The 25500-nt window shown below is 41.5% G+C and overlaps 1 protein-coding gene across 4 annotated transcripts; it reads right to left on the reverse strand.

The window, feature by feature from the left end:
* Positions 1-10554: 10554 nt before the first annotated feature.
* Positions 10555-24259, reverse strand: PABPC1 (poly(A) binding protein cytoplasmic 1). 4 transcript variants are annotated; one of them, XM_063299569.1, is made up of 15 exons: positions 23537-24259; positions 18922-19115; positions 18705-18820; positions 18073-18203; positions 16889-16983; positions 16498-16635; positions 16314-16409; positions 14844-15116; positions 14475-14565; positions 14257-14367; positions 13739-13893; positions 13245-13329; positions 12386-12516; positions 12193-12286; positions 10555-10986 (listed from the first exon to the last, which is right to left on the reverse strand). In XM_063299569.1, the coding sequence occupies exons 1-14, from the start codon at positions 23727-23729 to the stop codon at positions 12194-12196; spliced, it is 1902 nt and encodes a 633-aa protein (XP_063155639.1). In that variant the 5' UTR covers positions 23730-24259; the 3' UTR covers positions 10555-10986; position 12193. The 4 variants fall into 4 exon arrangements, with proteins under 4 accessions (XP_063155639.1, XP_063155637.1, XP_063155636.1 ...); XM_063299567.1 differs by having other exon boundaries at positions 14257-14370; XM_063299566.1 differs by having other exon boundaries at positions 18064-18203.
* Positions 24260-25500: the final 1241 nt, after the last annotated feature.

Raw genomic sequence — 25500 nt, forward strand, 5'->3', positions numbered from 1 at the left:
TAAGGGCAACTGCTTGAACAAACCTTTGTTTATGGCGCCTCCAGGTTGTTGTTGTTTATTCGTTTAGTCGCTTCCAACTCTTTGTGACTTCATGGACCAGCCCACGCCAGAGCTTCCTGTCGGTCGTCACCACCCCCAGCTCCCCCAGGGACGAGTCCGTCACCTCTAGAATATCATCCATCCACCTTGCCCTTGGTCGGCCCCTCTTCCTTTTGCCCTCCACTCTCCCTAGCATCAGCATCTTCTCCAGGGTGTCCTGTCTTCTCATGATGTGGCCAAAGTATTTCAGTTTTGCCTTTAATACCATTCCCTCAAGTGAGCAGTCTGGCTTTATTTCCTGGAGGATGGACTGGTTTGATCTTCTGGCAGTCCAAGGCACTCTTAGAATTTTCCTCCAACACCACAGTTCCAAAGCATCAATCTTCCTTCTCTCAGCCTTCCTTATGATCCAGCTCTCGCAGCCATATGTTACTACAGGGAACACCATTGCTTTAACTATGTGGACCTTTGTTGTCAGTGTGATGTCTCTGCTCTTAACTATTTTATCGAGATTTGTCATTGCTCTTCTCCCAAGGATTAAGCGTCTTCTGATTTCCTGACTGCAGTCAGCATCTGCAGTAATCTTTGCACCTAGAAATACAAAGTCTTTCACTGCTTCTACAGTTTCTCCCTCTATTTGCCAATTATCAATCAAGCTGGTTGCCATAATCCTGGTTTTTTTGAGGTTTAGCTGCAAGCCAGCTTTTCCACTTTCTTCTTTCACCTTCATCATAAGGCTCCTCAGTTCCTCTTTGCTTTCAGCCATCAAAGTGGTATCATCTGCATATCTGAGATTGTTAATGTTTCTTCCAGCGATTTTAACTCCAGCCTTGGATTCCTCAAGCCCAGCATGTCCCATGATGTGTTCTGTGTACAAGTTGAATCAGTAGGGTGAGAGTATACAGCCCTGCCGTACTCCTTTCCCAATCTTAAACCAGTCTGTTGTTCCGTGGTCTGTTCTTACTGTTGCTACTTGGTCGCTATACAGATTCCTCAGGAGGCAGACAAGATGACTTGGTATCCCCATACTACTAAGAACTTGCCACAATTTGTTATGGTCCACACAGTCAAAGGCTTTAGAAGAGTCAATAAAACAGAAATAGATGTTTTTCTGAAACTCCCTGGCTTTTTCCATTATCCAGCGGATATTGGCAATTTGGTCCCTAGTTCCTCTGCCTTTTCTAAACCCAGCTTGTACATCTGGCAATTCTCGCTCCATGAATTGCTGAAGTCTACCTTGCAGGATCTTGAGCATTACCTTACTGGCATGTGAAATGAGTGCCACTGTTCGATAGTTTGAACATTTAGTGTTTCCTTTTTTTGGTATGGGGATGTAAGTTGATTTTTTCCAATCTGATGGCCATTCTTGTGTTTTCCAAATTTGCTGGCGTATAGCATGCATTACCTTGACAGCATTATCTCGCAAGATTTTGAACAGTTCAGCTGGGATGCCGTCGTCTCCTGCTGCCTTGTTATTAGCAATGCTTCTAAAGGCCCATTCAACCTCACTCTTCAGGATGTCTGGCTCTAGCTCACTGACCACACCGTCAAAGCTATCCCCGATATTGTTATCCTTCCTATACAGGTCTTCTGTATATTCTTGCCACCTTTTCTTGATCTCTTCTTCTTCTGTTAGGTCCTTGCCATCTTTGTTTTTGATCATGTCCATTTTTGCCTGGAATTTACCTCCAATGTTTCTAATTTTCTGGAAGAGGTCTCTTGTCCTTCCTATTCTATTGTCTTCTTCCACTTCTGTGCATTGCTTGTTTAAAAATAATTCCTTATCTCTTCTGGCTAACCTCTGGAATTTTGCATTTAATTGGGCATATCTCCCCCTATCACTGTTGCCTTTTTCTTTCCTTCTTTCTTGGGCTACTTCTAGTGTCTCAGCAGACAGCCATTTTGCCTTCTTGGTTTTCTCTCTCTTTGGGATGTATTTTGTTGCTGCCTCCTGAGCAATGTTGCAAACTTCTGTCCAGAGTTCTTCCGGGACCCTATCTACTTAGTCCCTTAAATCGATTCTTCACCTCCACTGCGTATTCCTTAGGAATATTAGTGAGCTCATATCTAGCTGATCTGTGGGTCTTCCCTAATCTCTTTAGTCTGACCCTAAATTGTGCAATAAGAAGTTCGTGATCTGAACTACAGTCAGCTCCGGGTCTTGTTTTTACTGACTGTATAGATGTCCGCCGCCTTTGGCTGCAAAGGATGCAGTCAATCTGATTTCAGTGTTGTCCATCTGGGGAAGTCCATGTATAAACCCATCTCTTAGGTTGTTGGAAGAGAGTGTTTGTTATGCAGAGTGAGTTGTCTTGGCAAAATTCTATCAGCCTATGTCCTGCTTCGTTTTGTTCTCCCAGGCCATGCTTACCTGTAATTCCAGGTGTCATTTGACTGCCCACCTTAGCATTCGTCTCCCGTGATGAAAATAACATCTCTTTTAGACGTGTTGTCCAGTAGGTGCTGCAGATCCTCATAGAACTGCTCTACTTCAGCTTCTTCAGCATCTGTAGTTGGGGCGTATATTTGGATCACTGTGATGTTAGATGGCTTGCCCTGAATTCGAATTGAGATCATTCTGTCGTTTTTTGGATTGTATCCAAGCACTGCTTTAGCCACTTTACTATTAATTATGAAGGCTACTCCATTTCTTCTGTGGTCCTCTTGTCCGCACTAGTAGATCTGGTGGTCATCTGATGTGAAGTGGCCCATTCCAGTCCATTTCAGTTCACTGATGCCCAAAATGTCTATCTTTAATCTTGACATCTCACCAATAACCACATCCAATTTGCCCTGGCTCATAGATCTTACATTCCAGGTTCCAATGGTGTGTTGATCCTTAGAACATCGGATTCGCCGTTCACCACCAGCACCGTCGGCCGCTAGCCGTCCTTTCGGCTTTGAGGTAGCTGCATCATCACGTCTGGGGCTAGCTGAACTCATCCTCTGTTCCTCCCCAGTAGCATTTTGACCATCTTCCAACCTGGGGGTCTCATCTTCCGATGGTATACCAACATATCTCTGGTTGTACTGATCCATTTAGTTTTCACGGCAAGAATACTGGGGTGGGTTGCCATTACCTTCCCCAGGGATCGCATTTAGTCTGACCTCTCTGTCATGACCTTCCCGTCTTGGGTGGCCCTTCACGGTTTAGCTCATGGCATCATTGAGGTGCTCAAGCTTCAGCACCACGACAAGGTAACGATCCTTTGCTGAAGGCCTCCAGGTTATGCTTTTGTAAAACCTGTATTTCCTAAAATAAGAAAGTATACTTTGGGAACCGGGTTGGTATGGTGGTTAGAATGTGGCCCTGGATCTGTGAGACCCACCTGACCAGGGGAGGAGGAGGAAGAGGAGAGACATGTTAGTTGATGGTGGCAAAGAGTAGGAAGTCCAGGGGCTCCTTTTGCGACTGAATTTATTCAAAGGCTTACCTCAGCATAACAATTCAGTGGTAATTTTGTGCAGATGCAAGTCTAGGTACGGGACCCTGTTTTGCTTTGTGTTAAGAGATCTTGTGTCCTTGCAATAAAGGGCTCTCTTTAAGGACTCCTGGAGAACTTCATAGGTCATAAGAAGCACTTTGAGTTGTACTGAAAGCCGATGTAGCATCAGCAACACTGGTTTTATATGACACTAACTAGCAGCGCTTACCTGCCAGCAGACAGGCTGCTGCATTCTCCATCAGTGCCAGCTTTGGGGTATTCTTTAAAGCAGCCCCAGGTAAAGGGCATTGCAGTAGCTGATTTGAGAGTAAGGGCATGGCATGGATCACCATTGCCAGGGAAACATGCTCCCGAAGGGCCACGAGCATAAAAAATCCCCGTAGCCTCAGCCTCAAATGCCTGTTCAGGAGGAACCCTTAGTTGCAGACCTGCTTCTCTGAGAACTGCATCCCCATACAGAGTCATCACTGGGGCAGGCAAATTGCCAGACGTCTTCTGAATGGACAACACACTTGCAGGATTCAATCCCAACTTGTTTCTTCCCGTTCTGATTCTCTAACGGCCTCCAGACCCTGAGTCAGGACTTCCACTACAGCCCAGCCTGGGGTGGTGATGTATTATTGGTTGTGACTAGTATACTGATGATATTGTATCCCAAACTGACAAATGGCTTCCAACAGCTTCATTGGTCATGTTAAATAATAGAGGAGAGAGATGAATCCTGTGGTGCCCCACATGAGAGCAGCAACTGCCTGGACAACCTCTCCAACTGGTACTGTCCACTCAGGAAGAAGAACTATGCAGAAGAAGGCCTCTGATGCCCAACTCTCAGAATCAGTCCAGAAGGATGCCATGATTGATGGTACTGAAGGCTGAGAAGACTAAATGTAGCTAGGATATCCTGGACCTTTACCCTTAGCTGATGTCTGTCTATGCAGAATCTACAAGATAATACCAGAACCATCAGATTAGGATTCTTTGAATATAATTCAGTGATCTGGAAGTATGGAACAAAAAGGAACAGGAATGGCAATGTAAGTGGGTTAATAGCCTGAAAACAAATGCTGATTATTGAGCGCATCATAAAAGGCAGCAGGAGGGTTTGCAACATAGATCTTTCACAACAGTGATTAAAAGACAAGGGAAAGATGAGCATGACCTCCTTCATAATAGGCAGATCAACCATAGACCTAGATTTATGACCTTTTACAATAAGCTCTTCCATCTTATTTTAGTTATTTTCTTTCATCCAACCCATTGCTGTCCTTAGGCAAGTATTCAGGGTTGCTATACCATTGCCTGATGACATTGCCACAGAAAGAGAGATGTGAATGCCATCAGCATATCTCCTGATGCTTGCTCTCAAGGGTTTTATGCAAGTTAAAAACATCAGGAGCCTTGAGGGACTCCATATACCAGCTCCCACTTTGTGGAGTTGTTGCTAGTCCAGTAGCAATGCCATCTCCATCTAGAATCATTCCAACATAAAGAACTATTGCAAAAAAGTGCCCCCAGTTCTGAAACCTGCCAGGCAGTCCAGAAAGATACCTTGGTCAATAATACTGTAAGTTGCAGAAAGATCTAGGACAGTGTTTTTCAAACTTGGCAGTTTTAAGATACGTGGACTTCAACTCCCAAAATCCCCTAGCCAGCATGCTTCTGTTTATGTAACTGTACAATAAAATAGAATTAGCTCATCTGGTTATTTTTCATGTCTGGTCTACCTTGTAAGGCTGACATCAATCTTGCAAATCTGAAAGTAGTTCTCTCCTCACATCCCTTTTATGGCCCCAAAACTAGGGAGGGTCTCCTCTGAGCCTCTGGCCCCATCCACATTCCTGCTGTGGGCTAAGCTGCCTTTCATCTGACTGTTCCCTTTGTTATGTCTCATCCGGTCTCCCAAGGTCATTCCCACATACCATTCCATATGATGATTCTAAGGCTGAGCTGCATCTTAGCAGGCCCCAGGCTCCCTCAGTGGTCTACCTCGGTTCCCTGAGACCAACACAGAAACTAGCATGATAGATTGTTTATGCAGAAAAGATGGGAGGTTGTGTGAAATAACGACCACTTGAAGAACCAGTTACAGCATCTTGTTCTTTGCCTGTGATCTATGTGCATCTTATGTATGGGTGAGGAACAAGCTGTAATTACTGGAGGTGGAGTGAGCAGATTAATGATGACAGTACTGCCAGTCCATACCTTGTGTGAACATCTGCTTGCAGGCTGACAAAGAAACTGGCAATCATCAAAACAAAGAGCAGATGCGGCTGCCCTTCCTTTACAAAAGCATCAGGCCTCCTCCCCTTTCCAGCCACCATAACAGCAGGAGAAAATTTCAAGCATTTTACCATTATAATTGTGTACATATAGATACCTTATTAGAAAGTAAAGCATTCTGGAATTCTTGTCTTGTAGCCATATCCCTCCTTCTAATATCACTTATCTGAGGATCTTTCAGACTTGTTTCTTGAATTAACTGTTTCCTGTCTAAGCTGTGTAAAGGAGTCTGACAACTAGCATCAGATCAGTCCGTTTCTAGGCAATAGGGTCTTATGTAGGTCAAAATCTGTGACCAAGCAGAAGTTGCTGAGGATCCTACTCAAAGAGTCCCAATACTTAAAGTGGTAGAAGCTTGTCAGACTGACAGATCAAGATGATTGTGCATCAAATATAAAGCAATGTTCAGCAGAAGCAAACTTAGAAAACTTATTTCAGGTAATGCCTTTTTCCACATGGATGACCTATACACCAAAATGGCTGGTGTCAGAGGACCACATTGATCCTCCATGCTGTAGGGGATAAAGCCTGAAAATCTAGATAGTGAAGAACTTCTTGAGCCATTCAGAAAAGGTCCCTATGATATGGTGTACTGTGGTGGTGCCCATGGGCAAAAATTAAGATAGAAAATATAGCTTGGTGAGGCCACTTTGGAATAACGAGAAGCATTCATGTCTCTTCCCAATAGATCTTGATTATTATTTTAGCTAGTGTTGAAAATGTTTGGTTTGGCATGTGGGGGGAAAGGGTGTGTTTTTAACCATGTTTATGGATTGTTGTGAGCCACCTAGTCATTATATGAGATAGGTAGCCATTTATATCCTGTAAATAAATAAATAAATGGTGGAAGCTCAAAGGGGATTGGACCAATTTGAGGAGAATTCTGCAAGTAACTAGCACTGAGGCTGACTGATGCAGAATGATGTATTCCATCACTGACCAGAGGCTTGAATTGTTACATTCTGACAATGAAGTCCCCACCCAAGGAGGGAAATACAGCAGTGAAGAACTAAATGACCATCACAGAGAAAAAGTTAACTCCTGATTGAGAATTTTAGGGAATATTTGTTGCTAAAGAGAAACTAGCCAAGAGATGACACTTTCAGAATAGTGTTGAAGCGGAAACCGATTAACAAAATTTATAGCAATTGCTCTCATAAGCATGCTGTACAATCCCGTGGTACCTGTCACATAACCCAACCAGTTGCAGATAATATACAGGGAGAAGGTGAGTGCAGCAAGCTTCCTTATCAGACTTGTTCAGTGATAGAAAAGCTTGAGCTTTGGAGGAGCCCAGTATCAAGTTGAGGGATTGAGTCGGAGTAAAAGGCAACGATTTTTGAGTTCCACAGAAAGACCCAGCAAAGGAAGAAAGTGGATTGATGTTCAGAGAGCACATGAGATTTCTGATTTCATGGAGCATTGTTGGCTGGGTAAAAGCTCTGTCACCTTTAAAATTTAGTTAGTTAGTTCAACATCTTGTTTGTATAGATGTTGGTCACTAGAGAAACTGAGTTAGATGGATACTGCTTGCATTCAGTTAATACCTCTCAAAGCAGGAAAGAACTTGGGAAGGGTTGGCCTAGTTTTTTCTCTACAAGCTTGCAAGAAGAGATCAGAGTTTACCACTTCAGCCCAACCCTGTGTTCACTGGGCTGTTGCAGCATTAATGAAGTTTAGACAATCTTTTTGTTAATGTGTATCAGCCCACAGAACCCCGTGTTCAAACATAAATCATGCTGTTAGAACACTGCTTAATCATATGGGTAGCTTAGTACTGGAGAGACCTGAATGCTTTATATGCAAAACACCAGAGCTGCCCTCTGGCCATTGAGAGATTATTATGCTTCTTATAAAGTGATAAATATTTGATAGGGTTAATCTGGCCCAGATGGCTAATTGGCTGGACTTGATTATTCTAAATGGCACAATGGGAAATGATAGTCTGGGAGACTTTCCCTTTTGGTCTTGATGCAAAATGACAATCTCATTGACCTGCTGGCATCTCACAATCTAGTAAACTACATCTGCACTTAGAGGTTAAGCTCTGTCAAACAGCAGCCTTTTGCCACTAAGTCTAAATTGCAGGCTTCCTAGTGAGGATCTCAGACTGTTCCTTTTCAACAGTTTCCGGGTATATTCTGAATTTGCTCAGGTCTAGTGGAATGAGCAGCAAAAAATGCTTCTTCGGCCTTCCAGGAAAATTATAGTTGTATTTGGCAGGATCATTCAGGAAATCTCATTCTTATCATTCTAGTACAATTATTCAGAAGCTGGAGCATCTAAAAGTAAAAACTAAAGTTGTCCTACCAAAAGTTCACTTCTGAAAGCTGGTTTAATCAAGAATGTATAGAGGGGAAAAATGGTTTTATAGAAATGGAGAAGTCTTGCAGGTCCAGTCTTTTGATAGCCTTTGTATGACATGCCTTTTGAACAAAAACAAACCCTCTCCCCAAGATTGTTACTTAACCTAACAGATTATATAGATTGTTCCTTTAAGGGATACAGCCTTTTCTGGGCACCGTAATGACTATTTCAGTGCAGGTTTGCCTGTAACGTTTTCCTCTAATGTGTAGGTGCCCTATTTTTAACTCTTCTATAATTATCAGACAATCTTTGGCTCCTACTAATGACCACGTTGTCTACTTCATTGGCTACCTATTTCCACCTCAAACTTAAAATTTGATAGCATTGGCAAGGCCCCAAGAGGTAACCATATACCCACTGAGCTCATTAAGGCAAGCTTTGAATACTGAGTTCGTCTTGACGTTCCTTTTATCAAGACATTCCTAATAATTGCAGCATATCTATTATTGTTTCATTCAGTGAACTACCAACCTGTAACCTCCTGAACAGAGTTCCTGAATTATATGCGAGGCATCTGTATTGGAAACCTCAGGATTGGCTAGAGCCTTCTGGTCAAGGAACGTGTGGGCTTTAGAGCAGGATATTCTTCTATGGACCGAGTATTGATGTTACAGCATATTTTTTAAAAAATATTTTAGTAAACCCAGAGCAGTCTACAAATCACCTTTGTCAACTTTATGAGTGTGCTTTTTCTAATCTTGTGGGGAAAAGTTTAAGGCTTAAAGCAGATATAGGCCTTTTTATATAAACTCCATATGTAAGCTTCAAAGTAAGATACAACCTACTGAAGTAACTTAAATTGTATCCCAACTTGGAAAGGGGTCAAAGCAGGGCTGTTCACCAGCCTCTTTGCTTTTCAATCTTTTATATAATACGTTTAGGTCCTTGCATAATCCAGATTCCCACTCTCCTAAATAGCTTGAGAAAATTTTCCATTTTATGAAGGTGCTGTTTTATCAGACACCAAACAGCCTCAGAACGCTGAAGACCTTTGCTGCAGTAGTTTCTTCTAATTATTGGAAAACAAAGATGCTGTAGTTGTCAAAAGCCCCAAGATGAATAAACGAATATACATGGCAACATCATTCTAAAATATGCCAATAATGCCTGCCAGCCACAGAAACGCTCCACAAGACCCATTTGGGTCCATAGGAGCCTACCAATAAGCAGGTGCCTGAATCAAGGAGAGACTGAAGCGTTATCCTTAAAAAGTGGAACCCAATTCAAACGATACAACTTACTGCCAGTCTTCTAACCAACCATAGACTTTTCCACTACAGAACGTGCAAGCATCTGTATGTCAACTGTTCTTCTGCTCCATTCTTCACATCTGGAATCTTCATCACAAGCTCTGGATGAGTTCAGCCAATCCAGAGTCAGCACATCCAGAGCACTACAGGCTACTCCCACCCTCCTCCTTCCCCAGGCAGGAATCGATCCCCTCAAGTAGTACATGCTAAATCTTCACAATTTAAGATTAGAGTGGTCAGCAATAAACTAACAGCTATTATTTATATAACATTATTTCATAACTATTTTCAGGACTATACTACTACCCAGTGGCATACAAATATATGCATTAGGGAGCAAAACTTAGATGCTAACTGTATGTCTGCTGCTGAACCTAAAAATGTGTGTCCATTTCCGTAAGAATTGACAACATTATGTCATTCTGCAGGATAGATAACCAAATAAATGCCATTTATCCTTACTACAGCCAAGCAGCAAACACCAGATAGCATAGCTTGATGCCTCACAAATGAATACCAAAGAATTGTTTTGGGTGTCTAGTTACTATGTTCTATTACTTTGCTTCTATAAGCCAGTAATTATTTAATCCCATCTTGGTAAACCATGCAACAATGGGAAAATACTGATTTGCAAAAAGAACCGGTGCATTCAGTTCAGTTCCCTGTTACTTCTTACAGATATTTGTATATTACCTCATTTAATCAATTCAGGCAGTATGCTTCATTGCCAGTATCTGCCCTACTTCCCCATCTATCTGTTCTCCTTTGTGAGGTTTTCTGTCGTTATGAACGATCTATTCTGATTTCCAAGTCTGGTAGCCTTTTAAAATAGCAATGAGGAATTAATTTAAACCTATTTATATTACATTTTAGTGTGCCCCCAATATGAATGGCAAAATGTATGAACCACATTACTGAAATTAATTAAATTAGAAATAGTCAATGAGTGCCCATTCAGTTTTAGATAATACCATTATCTAAATAAACTGAACAGCTAGCTTTTTCCCTTTAAGGTTCAGAATTATTAAGGATAAAAGTAGCTGTTTATAGCCCATTTTCAAACTTACAGCCAACCTGTTAACCAATAGTATAATATAAACATATTTGAACTTTATAAATTCCTGCTATTATCTGAAAAGCTCATTAGACAAAGAAAAAGAAAATTCAAATGCCAATGTTTAAGGAATTTTTATTAAAGCAAGAACTTTATAATCCAAATTATGGTTCTTTGCTCAGCTATCAATCCTTACTGTTAACTACAACAGTAGTGATATTCTGAGCTTTTCCACAGTAAATTACAAAATTAAAGAAAGGAATGCTTTAAATTTTTTGTACTGTGCTGAAAATTCTTTTCCCCGGGTTTATAAAACATTAATTTGTTTTTTAACTTTTGCTATTTTTTTTTGTATTTTAAATCAATAGGTAATCTAGGACTAGCAGTTTTGCTAGTCCTGGCATTTGTTGTGTACATAAGCTTCAAAGTTTCCTTTCCTTTTTTTATTTATTTTATATTTTGCAATGTTTTTCTCAATATTTAGTAGTTTTTCCATGTTTAGATTTTTTTCTTCGGTGAAGCGATATTGTAATACGTAGTCCTGGGTCTTCTGCAATCAAGAAAATATAAGAATATAGAAACAACATTATTTTGAGGCCCATTTTCATTGTTAGTAAAAAGTTTATTATTGAGCCCCAAAAGCACTCTACACCCTTTCCTTGTTTAACAACCACAATCTGTTCCTTAAATTGGAAGCAAAATGGTCACTAAGTGAACATGTGATGGGGGCTGCAGAGATCACTGCTTGCTGTTGTCTCATTCAGATAAAGCTCTCTGGTGCAGTGCCCTGTGCCTGACCCCTTTTCCCACCCTTTTTTTGCCCCCTTGTAGGGCGGAAAGATTGCTTATACAAGCTGTCTCTTCCGGAGCTGCTTTTCTCAGCAGTGCAGCGCAGCCTTAAAAAGTGCTAACTGCAAGTTAACAAGCTCAGCTCCGTGACATTAATGAGCTGATTAGAGCCCTCCTGCTAGCTCCCTCTGCTGCCTGAAGCTGACCAGATCTTAATCAGTTTCACACTTAAGGCTTTTGTTGTCAGGCACAGGAAATTTGGCTGCAAATGCACAAATTGGTCAGAAAATGAATTTTTTTATTATTATCATCATATTTGCCAATAGTTGCTAAACAATGTAGCTGCTAAATGAGGAGTGGCTCATTTAACATTTATAACCTATTCCAATCCTGATGTACTCTGGACAGCAAACAACAAGCATGAACAAAAATTAAGCAAAAATGGCAACTGGCAATATTTCTGTTAAAATATTTCCATTAACAATGGACTGGAAGCAGAATCCGTTCCACTGGCTTGCTGAATGTTGTTTTCTGAGTTAATCCTACTAGTCTATAGCTTTCATACATAGCAATGTATACTTTACAATTCTGGAACAGCAGTAGTGACAAAATTGTGACTGCAATTTCTATGGCCTTATTCCTATCACTGATAACCCCAGGCTTGAGCCCAAAACCAATGCATGTTGAATCCTAGTCTCACAGAAGAAATCCAATAATAGAAGTAATCTGCCATTTGCCAAGTAAGAAGGTTCCCATTGTTCTACATGGAAATTCTTATCTCTAGTTATCTAGATCTCAGATTATGAATACAGTAGTAATGCTGCCAAGGAAATTCAGCATGAATGAAACTCTTAACTGGCCTCCCATTAGAGCCTGTTATGATGCAGCAAAACCTACTGCTGGCAATGAAACGCAATCCCTAATACAATTTATTTCACCTATGAAGCCTGTTCTCATAAATACTCACATTAGACACTTGGAACTCCTGCTGGATTGTTAACTGCTTTTTGAGCAGCTTCTTTAGCTTGATGGGCTTGCAGTACGGCTACAGCTTCATCAACCTAGTTAAGGGGAAAATGGAATTACTGCTGTTTCTGTTAAAAAGTAAAACAAGCTGGATTCCAAAAGGAAAACCAACACTACCAGAAGAAACTGCCTACCTTCGAACGAAGAGATTCGGGAGACTCAAGCATATGAAGAAGTTCAGAGTTATCAATCTCTAGCAACATACCAGTTATTTTACCCGCCAAAGTAGGGTGCATGGCTTGGATAAGAGGGAACAGACGTTCTCCTAGAAAACAATTCACAGGTTTACAAGACTGCATAATGATCCGCGTACCTCTCCTAAATGGAACTACTTTAACAAGCCTCAGACAGCCATTAATATACTAAAAATAGTTTTTCTTTTAGCAGAACCAGAGCTGGTTAAGAGAATAAACTAAAAAGTGTACATAGCAGTAGTATCTTAAACAAACATTGCTGTTTTGAACAGCCAATGCCATTATCAATAAAATTGTCTGGACTATTAAGAAACTGCTTCTCTTGATATCCTCCCTCCATCCTAAAATCTATCTTAAACGCTCTGAACAGCTTCTTCCTCTAACACACATTCTCTTTCCTCTACCTAACTCTCAGCTAAGTTAACTGGACTTGTAATAGTGGGAATAGATTTGCACTATTAAAATAATCCCATTAGGGAGCCACAACCCACGTTTTAGAGCTTCTGAGGGCTGAATCCAAAGTGCATGCCTGCTTATCTAAGACTTCTGCTTATGGAAACACAGTTTCAGTCCTCACATCTAGGTAATGCATTAGGAAAAACTGAGCTGCTTGCAATGCTTTATGCAAGTAGGCAGGAGTACCGATAAATAGGTTTTACCACCAGCAGTTATCTTCTTCTGTGTATGATTCAAATATTCTGCTGTAGCTTTCCTTCCATGCCTTCCTCTCTCAACATGACACACCAAAACCTGCTGCCCCATTCTCCCCATCTTCACCTGATATCAAATAGTAACTTACCCAACATCTGCTTTTGTTCTTGTGGAGGGGCAGATGCCAACATGGAAGCAGTCAAAGGTTCCTGACCTTGCACATGGACAGCAGGCTAGAATTTCAGAACAATGAGTAAGTTAACTAATTTTACATCAAACAATATACTGATTATATCTGCATTACTCTCATTCAGTCACTCTGAGCTGAATACCTGAGACAAGAATGTTGCATGTGAGTGTCAAACAATTCATTAAAGTACAACAGACCCTACTTGGAGATACAAGTGTGTTTAGTGACAAACTAATTTACTTCAATCTAAGGCCAGCAAGTTCATCGTTTCCTTGAATACAATGAAATTCTGAATGGTTTGAACAGAAGTCCACTCTTGGTGTCTTGCTCAGTAATACTAGACTAATAGCCTGCTTTCACAATTTATTTCAATATATTTTAGATATTCTTAACCATGCAAAGGCTCCAGCTGCTACCCCAACTTTTAAGGCTGCCCCAGTTTTCATGCTTACCTGCTGCATAGCAACCTGAGGCTGTGTATTAAGATGCTGCTGAGGATTGCGAACACCTGCAGCATATTTATACTGTGGAACAGTGCGCACAGCTGGAGTGGCTGCAGCAGCTGCTGCTGCTGGACGTGGACCCATGGTCTGTGTTGACGTGTTTGCTGAGAAGAAAATGATTTAAAGCTAAGAGAGAATTCTCTTCAACAGTACTAGAGGATCTCCATGCATAATTTTTGCTTAAGTGTTTTTAAAAATATATGACATTCAAACTTGTAGGTACAACTGAACTGCATATATTTAATGAACTATACTGATATAACTAGAGTGCACACACATCCATCATGCTACTCCCTTTTGGTAAAAGCAACATTATACAAACCATGACAAATAAAAAGAGGAATTAAAGAAAACCTAGGCACACCACTCACTATACCTCTTTGTACTTTTCTATCCCTGCTTCCTTTGCTTACTTTATTTGTCCTTTGTTGTTTAAAAATTAAAGTTAAAAAGCCTCCAGAACTCACCAACACGCTGTGTTGACATTACTCGTGTAACTTGTGATGAAGCTGGCCTCATGGTACTAAATGGTGGTCTGGGAGCTGTAGGGCGGATGGCACCTGGCATGTTCTGGAAAGCTGCTTTTAAGGTAATTTAAGTATGTGTTTTAGAAATTAACAAAAGTAGACTTTTGTTAGTCAAGCCCACATTGCCCTATATTCTGTAAGAAAACGAAGTCACTTACGATGAGGTCTGGCACCCTGAGCAGCCCAGCGAGGACTTGGTCTAAGTTGAGCAATCTGGCTAGTAGGATAGTAAGCTGCACGGTTTTGTGTCTGTTAGGGAAAAAACAATTATCTGATTTATATCCTGCTTTTAATTCAGGAGCTCAAGCCAGTATACACAGCACTGCAGCATTATGAAATTTACCATTATTCCACTCAAGCTTAACTGTTGGACTGTTCTATATAAAAAATGTGTAGGCTTTCTAAAGCAATAGAGACAGAGACTTAACTATTTAAATAGCTATCATGTGTCTAGCACAAAGCTATGGCTATACCAACTATGTATATTTAATGAATTTAAATGTAATAGGGAGAGGTTCAAGCCATACCTGTGGGATAGCTGCCATGAAATAACCTGAAGGAGGTGCTGGCTGGTAAGGGTTGATGACAGGATTGGGCACTGCTCTCACACTTGCCATTCTCTGCATGTATTGGTTGGTGAGGTGAGCTTGGCGTTCCTCTTTACGTTGAGCTAAAGCTACATATAGTGGTTTGGTGGCCACAATTCTACCATTCATTTCTGTAACTGCTTTGGTTGCTTCTTCTGGTGAAGAAAAGCAGACAAACCCAAACCCTTTACTGCGGCCCCCTTCCATCATGACCTGTCAAAAGAAACACACAAGCTTAAAAAATGTATCTCTGAGTACCACATCACAAATTCTTCTGAAGTTATTTATTTTATAAATTTATTCACCGCCCATCTCTCCCCAATGGGGGGAGACTCTGGGCAGCTTACAATAAAACAAGATTAAAATATAAAACCATTACAATTACAACATACAATAAAAATATAAATATAATAAAATCTACATGGCGAAGAGATCTTAATCAGTCCTTCAGTGTGGTAGGTCCCTCCCAATCACTTCATGGTGCTAGCCATCCCCAGGTGTAATTATTTGCCCTCCCATTCCAAGCCTGCCTGCAAAACCACGTCTTTAATCTTTTGCGGAAGTCCAGGAGCGAGGGGGCTTGCCTCACCTCTGGGGGAAGGATGTTCCAAAAGGCGGGAGCTACAGCAGAGAAGGCATGCTTCCGAGACCCTGCTAGATGGAATTCTTTTATAGCTGGGGCCCATAACACGCCCTCCCTACATGACCGGATGGGGCGGGTCGATGTAATAGGGATGAGACGGTCCCTCAGATATCCTGGTCCCATGCCATGTAGGGCTTTAAAGGTGATAACCAACACCTTGAATTGGACCCGGAAGCAAACTGGGACCCAGTGGAGCTCACGCAACAAAGGTGTGTGTGCAGATCTTGGAGCACCCAAGATTGTCCGCACGGCCGTATTCTGGACCAGCTGTAGCTTCCGGATATTTTTCAAGGGTAGCCCCATGTAGAGCGTGTTACAGTAATCTATATGGGAGATGACCAGGGCATGAGTGACTGTTCAGAGGGCCACTCGGTCCAGGAAAGGGTGTAACTGGCGCACAACACAAAGTTGCGCAAAGGCCCTCTTGGCCACGATTGCCACATGCTCTTCAAGCAGGAGTCGTGAGTCCAAGAGGACCCCCAAGTTACGCACTGGATCTGTCTGGGGCAGTGCGACCCCATCCAGCAATAAAGATGACAAGTTCCTGGGACACGAGGTGCCATTAATTTAATTTTTATTAATTAATTAATTAAATTTAAATTAATTTAAATGTATGCATCATACACAAAGCCCCTATGTACATATTTTATTTAAACACTGGCTACAGTTTTTCACTGAAACAATGGACAATTCCTCTGGAAATGTTAGACAAACTTACTCTTCCTCCAAATTACCACAGAAGCACAACTTCTTGCAACTGTGTTTACCTTTGCGCTAGTAATTGTGCCAAATGGTGAAAATTCTTTGCGTAGGCGTTCATCATCAATTCCATCATCTAAATTTTTCACATAAAGATTTACACCCTTGGGGAGGGAAAAAAAGAAAAGAATCAAGTGATAAACTATGAAGAATGTAAAAATCCAGCAAAAACGTAACTATCTGAAATTTTACCTGGTATCTTGTAATCCTATCCTGCTTCATTTGTTCAAATTTACGTTTAAGTTCTGTTTGTCTTTCAACTTTTTTCTGAGCTCGACCAACATATATTTGCTTTCCATTGAGTTCCTTTCCATTCATCTCATCTACAGCCTTTATAAATAAAAAAATGTATCTTAAAATGCTGTAACTCAATATAGAACGTGTTTCCACTAAAATAGCATAAACAATTTTATATAAGATTAGATATATGAAGTTGGAGTCAATATTGTGTAAAAGCAGAATGATAAAAGCACAAAAACACAGACTTAACATAGCTTGATGTGTACTAACAAAGAACAATAAAGGGTCCAAAACTAAACTGGTCACCAACAATGATATTCCACAAAGTGATACACAGACTTACTTTTTGGGCATCCTCATGTCTTTCAAAACTGACAAAGCCAAAGCCTTTGGATTTTCCACTTTCATCAGTCATAACTTTCACACTCAAGGCAGGTCCTACAAAGCACACAGAATTTGTTACATATATTTGCCATTCACCCACATTTAGAGAGAACCTATCCCACAGTTTACAAAGATTCTCCCAGTTGGGAGACCATCAGAAGACCAACAGTAAACCCATCTGTCTTGCTTAGATTTCTTATACATTATAGTAACCATAAGAAAATGACCATTAGCATTATGGACTGAACAAATTATTTCAAGGATTATGCTAGAGAGCCTTCCCTATCTACTACCCTCCAAATGGGTTCAATTAAAGCTCCAAGCATCCCAGCCAGGACACCTATGATATAGCTTGGGGAAGACTGTGTTGCTCACATACTTATTGTACCCAATGTTAAAAACACATGGCTGTTTAATGAAGCACCATCAGGCATTTTTATTTTAAAGGTATTAAAGTCAGAAAAAGGTCTGTGGGCAAACAATTCTGGGTTACTCTGAAGTTAAGTGTTCATTAGGTATAATTTTAATGTATCTGAACTAATCAAGACCTGCAATCACTCTGGAACCTTAGTTTTAAAGCTCTGGTTCTACTGTTTATGACAGCAAATATTAATAATATTTAACAAATTTTCATTTACAGTATTTACTCGTGGATAAGCTGAGAATTTTAGGTGCCATAACTAGTTGAATGTACCACATATACTCATGTATAAGCTCATCCATAGATAAGCAGACCCTCAAGTTTTTGACAAAAATACCATGAAAAATGTGGGTTGGGTTAGTCACAGGTGGTGTACTTTTCATGGTATTTTGGTTAAAAATTCAAGGGTCGGCTTATCTACAAGTATATATGGCATGTTCAAATATGGTACTTTATTCTTTTTACTGTGATCAGCCTTCAGGATTAGTCCTCAGTGGAAAGGCAATATATAAATTAAAAAAGCCTTCCAAATGGATTAAGGTCAGTGGTCACAAACCACATTTTTTAATTCCTATACATGTAGAGAGTCACAGGGTCAGTTCTTGCTATCTCCAGTTAAAAGCTAGTATTAGGGAATTGCAGTTGGGTGGAAGTATTATATTACGATACCATCTCTTCTCATTTTTATATACGTGAAAAGATCAAGACATTACCAAACTTGCCAAAGAGTTCTTTCAGTCTCTCATCATCCATGTCTTCTCCAAAATTCTTGATGTAAACATTAGTGAATTCCTTAGCACGAGCTCCAAGCTCTGCTTCCCGTTCTTTGCGCGATTTAAACCTTCCAACAAATCTAGTTTTAAAAGGCAAGGTGAGAAGCTGCTTAGATATTTTGAAAATGCCCACTATGTTGACTTTATGTCTATAAAGGAATACTCCTTATAGTCAATCTCCGAGGAGCTCACCCATGTGTTGTGTCATTTCCCTGTATGCGAGCAGCTGCCATAGCACACCGCAGTATTCCTTCAGAGAAACAGCAGAGTACTAAGCTTGTCCAGTCTCCTCTCAGTTGTGAGACAGACTGTTCAGAATGGAGCAGTTATATTACCCCACTGTGCTTTCCCACCCAGGGAAACATAGCAGTGTGATACGACTCCTCCTGATTGTGACATATTATGTCTCTCACAGTTCCTATGCAATACATGAGACAAGTTTTCCCTTTTTGTTTTTTGTATATATATTTCTAATGATGTAAGCCAACATTGGAATTAGGGTGTCTGATTTTTATAAAATGAGATTTCTCTAAACACCATTTAACTTTTAAAAACTTGAAGAAAAACACTTTTGTACTCACACTTTACGATCGTTAAGCAGCATTCCATTCATTTTTTCAATAGCTCTTTCTGCAGCTTCTTGTGTTTCAAAATGTACAAACCCATAGCCTTTGGATCCGTTCTCATCACATACAACCTGTGAAGGTATTGCAGTGCTTGTGAGACCAACTCAATCTAATCATGTTAATTCCAATCTGAAGTATTTTCCCTCTTTTTGCTTTCTTTCTTTCCACTCACCTTACAAGACAGGATGTTTCCAAAAGCTGAAAATGTATCATACAATGCTTTATTATCAATTGATTTATCCAAGTTTTTAATGAAAATGTTGCCAACACCACTTTTTCTTAAAGATGGATCACGCTGAGACCACATGATACGCACTGGCTTGCCTTTAATGACATCAAAATTCATGGTATCTAAAGCTCGTTCAGCTGTAAAACAAAATGATTGTTTTAATCCTAACAGAATACTGTCATCGTTTATAGCTTCAACTTTGTTGTTTGCTTCCTATACTCTAAGGAATGATTAGACTATTCCATCATCTGAAATTGTAGAAACAGCAAGGAAAAGGTTGACTGAGTTTAGTAGATGCAGGGTACACGTTCAAAAATGGAAGACAATGTCACATATTTTGCATTAACAAAATTCACTATATTTTAAACTTTAAAAAAACCAGCTGTATTATTCACTTTCTAATCTTAACATTTTAAGAGATTTAGATGTTTAATGAATGTACTACTATGGGATCCCAATCTGCAGCAGCAGTAAAGAACAAAAGCTTGTAAAAAAGTTGTACTACCAAGCTGCAAAATGTACAAAACCTGTCTGTGTCCCAAGCAGTTTTTACAGATGCAAGATGCAAAACAAAACCATGCCGTTGTGATTGGCTTGCTACTAATAAAGAAAATAAAATTTCTAGTCATAAGCAAAGTAACTAAAAGATTTCTTGAAGTATGACAGATTTTCTGCTAAGGAAATAAAAAAGAATCAGAATTACACCATGGCTTTTCCAAAGCAACATAATAAAATTTCTGTACTACCATAGTATAAAGGGCCTATTTTCTATTAAATGAAAGAAACTGGCAAGACACTTTTAAAGTTCACTCTTGGTAATGATACTTCTCCAAATTCCCATTTCATCCACAGAAACTCAATAATCCTTGCCCAATGAACCAGAAAGTGCAAAAATTCTGCAACATCACTGTATGTTAGCCAATAACAAAAGGGGGAGGGTGTGACAATGTGACTAAAGTGTCGAAGTGCTGCCTCAAGTTCAAAAATGAATTTGTAGGCAAACTAGAGAATGGCTTTTTGTCCAAGTTTACATCTTCCTACCCACATATGCTCAACACAGAGCACTGTACCAAGTGAAACAAAGCTTTCCCCATCTCCAGCAGTCCATGAACTGCTTCTTTGTATAGTAGCATCTAGAAACTATGTCAGGAACAGAAAAATTGCCTACAAGAATCAATGCTACAGCTCTTGCATTTTGTATCAATTTATACACTATTAAATTCCACAGGCATAGCATATAATAATGTTAGAATTTGCTAAATTAAACATATACATTTTTATACCCATTATCATTCCTATAATCCCAAACAAAACTTGTAAAGTCACGTTAACTACAGATGCAGCTACTCAATTAATACCAGCAGTTAAAAAACTTAACCAGGAGACCATGAATAAAAGAGCACATGGCAATAGCACAGACAGAAAGGAGCACATCAGGATATGTGGCTGGGCTGTGGCTGGCCCTCTGATGGAGATTTATTACTGGTTTGCAACAGGAGCTTAGAGCTCTTTAGTCTTAACCTGAACATGGAGTGCTAGTTAAACCTGCCACCTCAGTTTTGTTTTTTTCATAATGCAACTTTGGAACAATAGCTCCACCTGCTGCTTTCCAGGCACAGTGCATACAATGGGAGTTGCCAATTCAGCAAAGGCAACTCAACCCTCTTGCATACATTCAAAATCTGCAATGAAAGGGATGGCAAAGCAAAGAATGGAGGCAGAGGTCAGGGAAAAAGGGAAAAACATGCATAGCCTGCTAATTTAAATTATTGTAACAAAGGGTAGTGGTGCTTTCCTCCATGTTTACTCAAGTCCTAGAACTCATAAGATGAAGCAAATTTTAAGGGTTTGGACCTTCAATAACATCAATATGATAAGGAATATAGTGATAATGCTGTAGAGGTCATGTTTTGCATACAGATTCTATGAACTCAAAAATGCGAATTATTTCCAAGAAATCCTTTGAAGCATTTAACCAAGTGTTAAATCATTTTTTTTAGTAACTGTGTATGCTGTGGTCTATATAGGGTTTATACATATCTTTCTCCATCTCTAATAATTTCCTAACAAAAGACAAAAGCAATTCAGGGTTACCTAATTAGACAACTTCATTCTTCACTTTTAAAGCTAATGAATATGCAAAACATTAGGAAAAAACAGACTAGATATCTCTAATTAAATGCATAGCTTTCCTGGGACAGTAATTTAGTTATTAACCACTAACTGCTTTTTAGTCTTAAGAAATTCAAATACCACAGTAAGCCAAAATTCTTTCCAGCTTTAATTGGGAATAAACGATGTACTGGTGCATGCAGCTCATAGTTCTCATGTTATTCCCTCTGGCAGCAAGAGTGGCTTAATAATTCCAGATAACTGCAAAAGTCTAGCTTATTTCTCTAATAAGAATCATAGGCCACTGTTTGTTCTTAGCTGCTGTAGCTTATTAGGAAAAAAGCAGATCAGAGTTCTAAGGGCTTACTTAATTCAACCAAAGCTTTGGACAGATCATTCAGTTTTATTTAGTTACTTCAAAAAGAACAAAGTAGTACAATTGTAGCCAATACCAGGACACTGCTCATTCGCACACAGGCCAGAATTCTAAAGAATTCTGAATTCCAGCTTACTGTGATGTCTGAACACACCCATTATTTTCCAGAATAAATGAATCCCCACCTGAAAAGACATCTCAGCAAAATATGGAAGCTAGTTGGGAAAAAAAACTCCAGAATACTTTTTGAGAAACAAATCTAGAGACATAATCCTATTTCTGGATATCCCCTACAGCCTCAATGAGCAGACTATTTATTTGCTGATTGGATGAATTTATACTGTCCTTCAATACACAGCTATGCTTGGACAATCCAAGCTTACAGGACCAAACAACAGAGGCTCCCATTTTCAATTCATGCGAGACAATGCAAATTGGAAACCAGTTTTCAATGCCCTATGGCAAGTCACTAATCTGCAACACATTTTTTTCCTTAATGCATTGTGCATAACTATCCCAAGAAATAAGGCATATCCAATAAATCCAAAATAAATGAAGAAACAATCCACATTATGGCTTGGCATTACATTATCTCTGAATCAAGCATTACTTGGTCTCTAAGTTCTTATTTCATCTATTCTTCACTGGCCATTCCATGTATCATGGAAAGTACAAGAACTTATTAAGATGTGTTATTTAATTAAAAATATTCATACCGATTTTTAGCCACATAGATGTTTACAGTATTGGTTTCGCATGCCAACTACTCTCAAAGTAGAAGACAAATCACTCTGAAGAGGATTTAGCAACTGGACTTGAGAAGAAAACTTTAGAGCCTTCTCCAATTCCTGGCACCTTTGATTTGACAAGAACTTACCCACCCCCTATCCATCAGTATAAAGTCTAGCCATGCTGGCTCCCCTTAGATATCCACCAATGGGAAGTCAGATTGGTTTTCTCAATTTCTGGTCACTCATTCAGACTGTAAGCTGTGTAACTCAAAGGAAAATAATGCTATTTTACTCTTTAATATTTGTCATGCAGCCAAAAATTTCTAGATATTCTATGCAAACTAAAAAAAAACAGTTAAGAGTTGAAATGCTTCAAATGCAATAATCAAGAAAATGTTCTATTAGATATGGGCCAAAAAGATTTTAAGTGGCTTTTCAAAAATTGTTTTCATGATGGTCGTATTTACAAAATATAACGAACATTATAGAATCAGGCCCATCTTTGCTTTCAAAACCCAAGGGGCAAAGTACTCCACAAGAGAAAAGGATAATTAAACACGGCCTACAGTCGTTTCAGTCACTGAGGGTTGAAGGACTCACTTCCGCCTTATTCCTCCACCATTACTTTAAAAGTTATAATTAAGCAGGAATTTCCTCGAAGCTGCCTTCCATCTGCGCTTCCTTCTCGCGCCCGACTCAGCGCCTTTGCCGGCGGAAGCGAGAGCCCGGCACGCCCTTGCGGGGGACATTTTAAGGCCCTGCCTCGTGATCCCAAAGCCTGCGCAACCCTTTCGCGGAAGCGAAGGGCCGAGAAAGGCCTTTCAGCGCTCAGGCCTCTCCTTCAGTTTCGGTGTCCTGCCACGTCCCCCCTCTTCCCCATTTCTCGCAAACGGCGTGCCCGATTCCCTCGAACGGAAGCCCAAGTTGGGCCTCCCTCGCTTCCCTCCTGCCTGCCATCCCGAGCGCGGGGAATTCCAGCCAAGGCAGGCGCGGGAAGGGATAGGCCCAGGACGGGGAGGCCGCGCTGCCTGTAAAATGGACGCGCTCGCGGGGGGGGGGGGGAGACTGAGCGGCGGCCCGCGTGGGGACCGCGAACAGGAAGCGGTAGAGGTGGGTCAGACCCCGAGGGTAGCGCCTTCCTCAATCGCCCTGGCCCCTTCCCACGCTGGAGCCCGAAACTCGGCTGCCTCGTACCCACGTGTCCCCCTCCGCCGCTCCCGTCCCTCCCTCCCCCCCCATGTGCTCGCTCGGGAAAGTGGCTCCCGGGGACGCCCGCGTGGGGCGCGTGGCCACTGGGGAAACGGGGCCCGACCTCCTCTCTCCCCCCTCGCTTCCTCACCGTCGGCGGGCTGCTGGAAGTTGACATAGGCGTAGCCTAGCGAGCGCCGGGTGATCATGTCCCTGCAGACGCGGATGGAGAGGATGGGCCCGGCGGGGCTGAACTTCTCGTAGAGCATGGCCTCGGTGACATCGGGGTGCAGGTCGCCCACGTAGAGCGAGGCCATCGGGTAGCTGGGGGCGCTGGGGTTCATGCTGGCGGGGGGACGGGGAGGGGGAAGAGGCGGCTGGGTAGATTCGCGAGCGCCGAGGAGGCCGCGACGGGCCGGCGGGTTCTAAACTCAACGGCTCAGCGGCGGCGGTTGGCGACGGTTGGCGACTCGCTCGAGTGCTCGGGGCTGCTGGCGGGAGGAGGAGCAGGTGGTCCTGCTGCTGCTGCTGCTGCTGCTGGCGGCTCTTCTCGCTGCTGCTGCTGCTGCGTGGATGGAGGTGGTTTGGGCGGGTCTCCTCTCGGCTGAGCCGGGTCCGGGACTTCACTTCGCTTCGCTTCGCTTCACCGGGTTATTTTATACCAAACCGGCCGGTTGCAGGTGGGGGCGGGTGGTAAGGCGAGGGATTTTTTTAAAATATTTTTTCGGATTTTAAGATTTTTTTTGGATTTTTAAAGGTTTTTTTTTCTTCTAGTAGTAAATGGTGCGGCAGAGCTGGTGTGTCCGGGGAAGGCCGGAGCACACACACTGTGCACACAGCACCGTCATCGGCCGGGGGACAAGGGGGAGGCCACAGCCCCGGCCACGCACTATATATAGCCGCCCCGCCCCCAGCCGCCTCCACCGTACAGCACGCCACGCACTGAAAGGCCTCTGTGCGCACGCGTCGCCTCAAAAGGCTGGGGGGGAGTGGGAAGGGGGAGAGAGGAGAAAGGGGCGGGGCTACAGCGCGTGGCGTTTAGGCAGCACGTCGTCCTTGGCGAGGAGACGCAGGTGCCCAAATTTGGGCAGCCGATGGCGCATGGGCAGTTGGTAGGGGCGAAGGAGGGTGTATTTTCAGATCGCAGACCTATGACCAAGGAAGGGAGGGCATTATAAACGAGGTTGCCGAGAAATAGCCCAAGAAACGCATGCGCTTTCCGCTTGGTTGCGTCCAGGCGTACCCGTCATAGTCTTCCTTTTCGGGAAGAAGTAGTGTTACGCAAAGCTCGAGGAAGCAAGGAAGATTAACTGCTAATGCTGCAATTCAGACTGAAGGCTAATTATGGTTGAACAGACGGACGTGAAGACAGACATTTGAAGGATTCCTTACCAAAAACATAGAACTGGGTTGATGTATCTGCTGTAAGAAAGTTTTGTGATGAGCAAATTAATCCCTGCTGTGCTTTACTGATAAATTCCTACAAAATCCACATACCTCCATACGTATCACGCTATTGCCTTTCGGGGTGAAGCGGTGTTATGCAACGTGTGGAAAATGAACAGTAGTGAGCAAAAGAAATTAAAGGCAGGAGGTGAAAGAAAAATTAACTAAATCTAGTTTACATCAATACTTAATAAGTTGCCTTTTGTTCTTTAACTTTCTCACCTCTCTCTTTGGAGAATATCATCAATTCCATAAACCAGGGCTTTCGCAGTCTTCCCCTTCCCTCAGCCTGTTCATGTGTCATATATTTTCTTTTTTGTGATTTGATCCTCAAAACATTTTTTCTATATGCCCAAACCACCACAACACATTTCTTTAATACCCGTTACAAAATACATTTGTATTCAATCCTTATTCAACGCCCATTCATTCTAACCAGTGTTTCTCAACCTCAGTAACTTTAAGATGTGTGGACTTCAACTTCCAGAATTCCCCAGACAGCATGCTGGGAGTTGGTTCACATTCTGGGAGTTGAAGCCCACACTTCTTACAGTTGCCCTGTTTGAAAAACACTGCCATAAGCCACACTGACAACAAAGGTCTCCATAGTTAAAGCAATGGTGTTCCCCGTAGTGACATATGGCTGCGAGAGCTGGACCATAAGGAAGG

The sequence above is a fragment of the Candoia aspera genome, chromosome 3 (genome assembly GCF_035149785.1).
Source record: "Candoia aspera isolate rCanAsp1 chromosome 3, rCanAsp1.hap2, whole genome shotgun sequence".
In the NCBI taxonomy this organism is placed as follows: Eukaryota; Metazoa; Chordata; class Lepidosauria; order Squamata; family Boidae; genus Candoia; species Candoia aspera.

Bases quoted from the DNA above. Each gene is read 5' to 3' on its own strand.
- PABPC1 (XM_063299565.1), bottom strand. From the start codon at position 23,729: ATGAACCCCAGCGCCCCCAGCTACCCGATGGCCTCGCTCTACGTGGGC. The intron at 16,410-16,497 runs GTAAAATTTCAG...TCCCTCCCCAAG, and splicing joins ATAGGATTACAAGATACCAG to GGTGTAAATCTTTATGTGAA. The intron at 14,371-14,474 runs GTAAGTGACTTC...TTACCTTAAAAG, and splicing joins TCAGGGTGCCAGACCTCATC to CAGCTTTCCAGAACATGCCA.